Source organism: Cryptotermes secundus, unplaced genomic scaffold (genome assembly GCF_002891405.2).
Source record: "Cryptotermes secundus unplaced genomic scaffold, Csec_1.0 scaffold547, whole genome shotgun sequence".
Taxonomy (NCBI): domain Eukaryota; kingdom Metazoa; phylum Arthropoda; class Insecta; order Blattodea; family Kalotermitidae; genus Cryptotermes; species Cryptotermes secundus.
In genome coordinates, this window is record NW_019734361.1 from 387,466 (window position 1) to 396,221 (window position 8,756).

The 8,756-nt window shown below is 41.6% G+C and overlaps 1 protein-coding gene across 9 annotated transcripts in view; it reads left to right on the top strand.

The window, feature by feature from the left end:
* LOC111868871 overlaps positions 1-8,756 on the top strand; it is a 314,970-nt gene that overhangs the window by 236,527 nt on the left and 69,687 nt on the right. For all 9 annotated transcript variants that reach the window (XM_023859916.2, XM_023859917.2, XM_033753210.1 and 6 more), the window contains 2 exons: positions 1,422-1,534; positions 7,611-7,825. In XM_023859916.2, coding sequence (XP_023715684.1) covers positions 1,422-1,534; positions 7,611-7,825 — 328 coding nt within the window. The remainder of the gene's footprint in view (positions 1-1,421; positions 1,535-7,610; positions 7,826-8,756) is intronic.

The following is an 8,756-nucleotide window of genomic DNA, read 5'->3' on the forward strand; positions in this document are numbered from 1 at the left end:
TTTTTAAATGCAAGTGGGATACCCGCACTCGGGGTACTAGATGTTGTTGTGTTTTACGCTCCGATACGTGTAACATCTTCCACAAAAAACTGTATATTGTGATTGTTGAGCAGTGCAAGTGTTTCCATATTTTTGTTGTGGATGCCTCTGATGATGGCTCTTTGTGAGCCGAAACATGTAAGGCAAATGTGAGGAAATGGTGACAAGAATATATATTGTTACACTCGACGGAGGTTCTATTGATAGTTGGCATAGAGAAATGCTTCCTCAGGTGTGCATGGTTGTTTCTGTTCCCCAGTACACAGTTACAGCAAGAACACGCACGTGTGTGCGCGCGCGCATACCGTAAATTTATATAGCCCATGCACACCTTATTGTCCATCCTTATCACCTCTGTTACAGAGTGCTTGAAGATGGAAAGAAAATTCTGTACAAACATGATGTAAATAGGAACATACCTGCTACTGTAGTAGATAATATTTCCTTCACATTGATTCACAGAACCTCTTTACAGTTTTACAAGGCACGCGATCAGAATGACCAAGTCATTACAGACACTCGCCCCTTCGCCCCTCTTGTCCTATCCCACATCTTAATCTGAGTAGACTTCACCTCAGAGCTGGGTTTGGCCTCTTCCCCGTGCTGAGACGGGGGGGGGAGATATTTTTAAAATACTTTCCTTATTTTGAAAAAATTATGAGATTTACAAGACTCTGTGTTCCCTCAGAAGAGACAGCTGTTGCAACACCATATGAACTTATATGTGATAAGTGACATGGTGCCTGGAAGCCAGATTAGTGCAGAGAAGTGCCGCAGAGATGGCCATTGCTGGGCAACGGTTCTATAATTACGTTGTGCATCCCTCCAGGTTTCTCCATGCCGTGACTGCTAACCATGATCCTGAATGGTCCTCTTATACAACTTCAGTTTCAACTACAGAGATGATTCGGCCCCTAACAGTCTTTCTCTCATCATTAGCCTGCCTTTCTGTGTGCATGTGCCCATGCCTATGGATCAAATATTACTTGTTATCACCACTGGTTCTCCAGACCATTTCAGAGACGTTTCATGCTGCATACCCCACACATGCCAGTTACATCCCCTCACCCCAGCTGTTTGTACTATTTTCAAAATCAGCACAAACATGTCTGTTGATTGCACTTTGTGCCAAGTTATTGTCCATCCTGTGAAACCACATGTTTAGGCCATACAGAATGGGTAAAGTGCTAATACTGTAACAAGACTGAAAGGCTGTTATGGATCACACAGAGCGACACATATTTAATGTGACTCAGGAAAGTTGAGTGAAGTTTGTTAAAATGGCCTACAGATTTTTCCACCCACAATACCTAAATTTTAATCTTTCAGAATTGATAAAGAAATTACTGAAATTCTGTCTTAAGAGTGCTCTTCTGTTTCAGAGGGCATACCAAAATATGAGGTTTTCCTGGGTGGGTCTTGCAATCCCACAACGTGGCGTCAGGATGTGGCTATTCCCATGCTGAAGAACTTAGGCATCACATACTATAATCCAGTAAGTACAACTTTTGTTCAGTAACCCCATGGAGCGCAGCCCTTGAGAAGCCACCGGTTTCTTTGCAAATAAATATCACACCTTTTATGAAAAATAATTCATTAATGTATTCACAAGAGTCTGTCAGTCTCTCTCCTCTTCTATTTTAGATGTATCTAGACCACACCATCCCACCAAACTGCCTAAGAACCTTTTTAATATTAGTCTCACATCTTTGCCTAGGTCTTGCAAGTGATCTTTTCCCTTCATATTTTCCAGCTATCAGTTTATGTACAATCCTCATTTTGCTTTGCTGTAGAAACTTTTCATGATTAATTGTTAGAAAAAAAAAAGATATAGCAGAGGTTCCAAACACTGCTATTAATTTTTAATTTGCTTAGTGGGGGGTGGAGTCCAACTGGCGCCAATCGGCACGGCGACCACTGATTGGCCTATTGTAGCCTGCCCCGGCTGACTATGATGATGGAGAATTTGGTGGAATGAAGATTGGCAGGGGAAACTGAAGTATTCGGAGAAAACTCGCCCCAGTCCCACTATGTCCACCACAAATCCCACTTGACAAGACCTGGGATTGAACCTGGGCCGCCATGGTGGGAAGCCAGCGACTAACCGCTTGAGCTATGGCACAGCCTTAAACACACTGCTATACCTTGCATCCCACCTTAGAGCCTTTCATAACTTCAATGCCTCCCTTCCAGAACAAGTGCAAACAGATTTGACATAAAATTTACCTGTGACTATCTTTTTTTTTATATAATTTACTGTATATTATTCAGTGGTTTAAATTAAAACACTGAAATAAAATATTCCCTTCATACCTGGATTAGCGGGGTGGATGTGTGTTCCCTGTTTGAATGTAACTTGTCATACTGAGGTTGGAGCTTTGAAATGACTGCTCTGGGGGCATTTCAAGGTGCATTGTAGAAGGACACTTTGTTCTGATGGCCCCTGCTGCTGCTGCTGATCCATTCTTACACAAGTAGGATGTTGTGAATGGAAGGAGGATATTCAAGGCTTTTTCCTCTGAGGCGAGGGAACTCTCGTCCAGTGCCCTCCCAAAATTCTATGTATGACTTCCTGGGAAACTGGTATTTTAAAGAGGAATCAGATATAATGTCAGTATAGTATTCTTCTTCAAGAGAAGAATCATAATTTTGGGACAAATCAGCATAGAATGGATCTGTGACCCATTTGTACAGGGTGGTGCGCAGAAATTTCCTTTTTGTGAAGACGCATTGTGAAGGGAGGGGAGGTCGCAGGAAAGTGGGGATAATCTCGGCAAACGCAGCAGTCTCGGAAGTTTCTGCCTAATACCCCTCAGTAGGAAACATGAGATGGACGAGTGAGCAGCGTGCATTTGCTGTCAAAGCCTATTTTTCGAACAACCATTCCTACGTGCCGGTGCATCGTACTCACTTCGGAATTAAGCCCAGAGATCCGGTTCCTGACTGGAAATCGGTTGTTTTGTGGGTAGAGAACTTTAGAACAACCGGGAGTGTGGTGAAAAAATCATCAGGACGACAACAGACTGTTATGATGCCAGAAAATGTGGAGGCAGTTCGACAGTCGATTTTGAGATCTCCAAGACACTCCGCTCGCAAACATGCAGTCACCCTAGACATATGCAATGGTTTAATGCACTGAATTCTTCCCAGAAATCTTCATTTCCATCCCTATAAGATAGTTGTTGTGCAAGAATTGTCACCACGTGATTTCCACAACCGAATAACGGTGTGCGAAACGCTATTGGAAACTTTACCCCCTGACACACTTGTTTTCCTTAGTGATGCACATTTTCACCTATCCGGATATGTCAACAAGCAGAATATGTGCCATCGGAGTGGTAACAAACAATCCCAGAGAGCTCCATGAGAGGCCACTTCACAGTGATAAGGTGACAGTATGGTGCGCGTTGTTGAGAGTTGGAGTTATTGGCCCTTATTTTTTTGAAGAAGACAATCGTGCAGTTACTGTCAATTCACAGCGGTATGTGGACATGATTAAAATCTCTTTCGAGCCAGCTCTTGAAGAAATGCATCTAGGAAATGTCTGGTTCCAACAGGATGGTGCCACGGCCCACACAGCCCGAGCTTCGATGACAGTTTTGAGGGCAAAGTTCCCCGGACAGCTCATCTCACTTCGAGGTGACATCCTGTGGGCAGCGCACTCACCTGATCTAACGCCCTATGATATTTTTTATGTGGTTACCTGAAGGCAGATGTTTTTAAACATTGCCCCACAAATTTGCTTCAGCTGAAGAATGTTATTCGGCAGGAAGTAGCCCAAATTCTGGTGCACATGTTGGACCGTGCAGAGGGAAACTTCAGAAAACGGTTGCATCAGTGCATAGAGAACAGTGGCCACCGCCTTCAAGATATTTTGTTTAAACCTACATGATTTATATCATTAAAGTATGTTCTTTCATTAGCTAAACATAAATTTTGTCTATCAGCAATAATTTTTCTTTTATTCGCCTTCAGAAAAAGGAAGTTTCTATGCCCCGCTCTGTATTTGTTAGTTACTGCTTACACTCAAGCATGGGAAGCGTATTATCGGCTGCCTCTCAATTTTGGCTTCTTCCATGCAAAATGGGGCCATGGTGGATAGTTGAAATTGCGATGTTTTATAAGCGTTATGATTGAGGAGGCCACTCGACATCACTGGCCGACATCCTCTAATACGAGACTGAGGTGTCGTGTGTGCTCTTTGCGTGGGAAATGAAGTTACATCTGGACAAAGTACATGAATTGCGATGTTGGACTCTGCATTCAGTTAGATGACGCAGGAGGGAAGACTGTATACTTATAAAGAGCGTGCCCAAAAATAATGTAAGTAGAACAAGAATTTCTATCTTAAAATTAGATTTTAAAACACTGTGAACATGCGTGGACTGCGCGTACCCATATGGTGTTGCACGGCCACTCGGCTATACTTTAAAGGTCTCCATACAGTGTCGCTAGGCTCAAGGTTATACCATTGCACTGCCTGCCATCAAGTGTCCATTTATAAAATGATATAAAATATGTGTTTATCATTGTTGAATAATAAAATTTATATATTAAAACTTGTTAAGATCTATCATCTTACATGTCATATATCAAACTCTTGTGTAACGCCATTCATCCGCTATGGGAGTCGTTCTTCTTATGTTTTAATTGTGTATATACTGTGTCTTATGATGTGTCTTTCGTATATGGCTGCATGTGTTGTATTGCTGGACATATGTGTGAGCTCTGTCTTCGTTTTGGTTGAGACCGCGCGCGCGCACACGCGCGTGCACACACACACACACACACACACAGAATGATGCCGAAACATGTAGTATGAAGTGACAAGTGAAATTTTATGCACTAAAAGACCGTAAATATATACACATTATGGATCCTAATTGTTTAATTAAGGCCCTCAGTCCTTCTCTATTTCCTGCCATTATGCAAGCTGAATTTGCATATTCTCCAACGCAATCTGACAATATTCTGCTTTCTTTTTTTTATGAAATCTTCAACAATTTTGGAGATTTCTTTCGCTGTTGCTCTCCTTTTTTATAGGTTTGCAGAAAAGAATGTCTTCATTCATTGTTGCACCTTAACATACTGCATGTCAGCTATGAAGTAACAGTATTGCTACTGTCAGTCACTTTTGTCATTCTGTGTTGAAAAACGTTTGTTTATCAACTTCTCATTCAGCTGCCGCTCTAAGTCTTGTGATACATCAACAGTCTGCTCTGAGACGATGTTATTTGATAGCGATATGTTATGAAGCTGCTAAACACATTTTTTGTACGTTATCTATCACAGCAGGGAGTATCACAGTTTCAGTGATGGTGTGCAGCTTCATCTTCTGTGCTGTTCTGTATGACACTTGATATGATGCTAGCAGGGCTTTGGATGAAACAGTAGTACTAGTAAATGTTAACAAAACTCTTTTGATGGATGTGAATTTCATTAAGTTTTCTGTGGAATTATTCTTTGGGCTTGTTTTTCATTTCTGAGTGTTTCATTTCAAGGTGTCACTTCAGTTTATTTGGCTTTGTTCTGTCAGCTGCCAAGATACTGAGAGACAACACACTGAGGTCGTTTTTCACCATTAACTATACCACTTGTTAAACCAAATGACAAAATTATGATTCATCATAATTACACAATTTTGGTTTTAATATACAACTCTGCAAATTGCTGTAGGTTCATCATCTGGTTTTCTTTTCACACCCTTCATAAATCTGTGCCATATTCTGTGGTTCAGAGGAGACCACTTATTAATGCTTTGTGTGTGGCTGTAACGATTACACGTAGTAAATGTTACGGGATGTATGTTCTACGTCTGTTCACTATGGAACTACAGTGTGCACATGTTAACACATTGTATTCTTTCACTAAAGTTTCTATGTCTCAACACACCAAAGTCTAGCATTGAGTAATATCTGCAATATATTTGGAGCCAGGATAGTGCAATCAGTACAGCAACTGGCTGCGGGCTGGACAGCCGATGGGTCAGAGGTTGAGTCCCAGTAAGGTCAAGAATTTTCTCTGCTACATGTCTTCCAGACAGGCTCTGGGGCCTGCCCCGCCTATCAAATGTGTACCAGGGGCTCATTCCCCGGGGTTAAAGTGGCCAATGTGTGAAGCTGACTGCTCACCTCCAGCTAGTACCAAGATCAAGAAAATGTGGATCTATATATCCACTCCCCCATACACCTTCGTGGCATAGTACTTAATTAGTTAAGCACAGGGACAACTTTACCATTTTTTTTACTAACTTACACTAACAGTGAATAAGATGACTTCACAAAGTTTGTGGCAACAGTTTATTGCTCGGACTCAGCTGCTATACCCTGGAGGGTGAAGAAACTTAGCAGTGGAAACAGTCAACTTGAGGGGTTGAGCAGCTTTCTCATACCCCTTAACAACAGTGGAGTGAGTTGGTTTAACAGTAAATATTCATGCATTCCTCACAGGGCTGGAAAGCTGAGGCCCCAACTGCACGTAGACTTACATTGTCCTTTACTTTGTAAAACTGCTGATGCTCCGCGAGTTTGAATTGTTTGGTATTGTATGACAACTAAACTACCTAACCAAGCAAAGGATTGTAAAAATGTTTTTACATATTTGGTTTAAAATAGTTATTCATACAAACAACACATCTCATGTTTGGTAACCACTGAGATATAATCATAATTGTACCAAGTAAGGTGCATAATATAAATCGAATATGGATATATGTGTGTGAAGTTTTAAATATGTGGAAAAAGTTTTGTTTTTGTCTTGCTTCTCTTCCATTTTCGTAAACTAGGGTGGTTTCTAATAGTGAAACCGTTGCAAGATTTCACTTACCATGTAGGTGGAACCTTCAGGTTCCATAAAATGGTGGGAAGTTCTAGAGTAGGTGCACAATTGGTGGCTTCTCAAGAAGGGCTCAGCCCCATGAGTGAGCAATAATCTCAATTTCTTGCCTATTGTAAGTCTTCCTTGATTTATTATTATTACACAGAACTGTGAATTATCCACAACAATCAGTGGCAAAAGTAGCACAGATAATTAAAAACATCAGGTAATCAAACAATTATGCAAATATTATCCATGCTGCTTGCAACCCAGAAAATTGCTTAACATTGTGTACTGGTCACAGAACAATGAGACTTTTTCCCAACAGATAACAGCAGCCCTAGCTCAGTGGTATGATGATAAAATATAAAGTTGCAGTAAGTTGAGGAAGTATACATTCCACTATAAAATGCTGTGAACCATCACTGATATATGTTGCTGAAACACGTGGTGGGCAACATCTAAAACATTATAGGAAACAATAGTCATCACCATACTAAGGGGGCCTTGAAGTCCTTTGGTTAGCGTAATAGCATGAAAGTGGGGCTGTATACACAAAATTGTTATGCTGTTTTACACACACAACGGGATGCATACCACAGTGATCCTTTGGTTAATTCATAGAGTGGATATTCTGCATGCAGATAGTCAAGGTTCAACTCTGCTGTCTTTGTTATCAAGTCTTCAGTTTATAGGTAATTTTTAATTTCTCAAGCATTCCATGTTTTCATTATTCTAATGTTATCTCTCCTTAGCAAGTATCACATTGGGGTCCAGAGCTGATTGAGCTCGAGTTCCAGGCAAAGCAGAATGCAGCCATTCTCTTCTTCGTCATTGACAACCAGACTCGGAGTGTGGCCTCCATGATCGAGGCAGCTTATCTTTCAGCGAGGCGCCGGAAATTAATTTTGGTGATCCATGCCTATCAGGGACCAGGACAGAAGATATGGGGAGAACCTATCACAGAAGAGTATGTAGCATTGTCTTTGTAGTAAAATATTGAATCCCTTGAACTATTCATTGTTCCATAGGAACCCAGCACCATGTCTGTTGCTTTGTGCACAAAGGTGAGACTGAGCTCAGAGAATCAGTAACTTTAATAGTCTGAAACTACGTGGGGCAATCCAAAAGTTTCCAAAATTTGAATTTTGCGTGCGAATGGTTATATGAGTACATCGAAATACCGCTAGGTGTCTCCTCACACATCCTTGTTGAATCAGTGTGGCAAGCGGTGCCAAGTTGAGTGGTTGGGTTTATTGTTGGTGAACGTATTTCCATTGTTGTGTTTCTGTGAGTTTGCGGTTTTGCGATGGCTGACCTGAGAGAGCAGCGTGTTTGTTTCAAACTTGGGAAAACCGCTGCAGAAATGCACCAAATGTTGAAGCAAGCTTTTGGTGATGAAGCAGGGGTACCCTTCAGAGGATCCTTCAGGGTGTGTATAGGTTCTCATGATCACAGGACAGGGCGAACAGGGGAGGACAAAGCAATCAGCAAGGCGGAAATACCCAAACAGAAATAACCAAATCAAATGCTAACAAAGAATACGTATATTAATAAAGAAAGAATACAAACATGATGTAAATACCTGTGTCAGAATGATTGCAGAGTTCGCTGTACTAAGATAGAATACCACGTAGAGAAATCAATTTGGACGGTCGAGGATGACCTCGACCGGTGGTCCGAAATGAGAACAACCTACCCCTTCAACGGTTGGGAAGCCAAGAGCCCTTAGCTCCACTCATTAGGCTGCTAAGCCGGCTCAGGAGGGGAAGGAGAGAGGGGGACAGTAGAGACAGAGGGAAGAAGTGTGCACAGACCACGGACATGAGCCGACATCACAGTGAAAACAGTTTAGGCCAGACATAAACTTACAACTGGTATAAGCGTTTTAAAAATGGCCG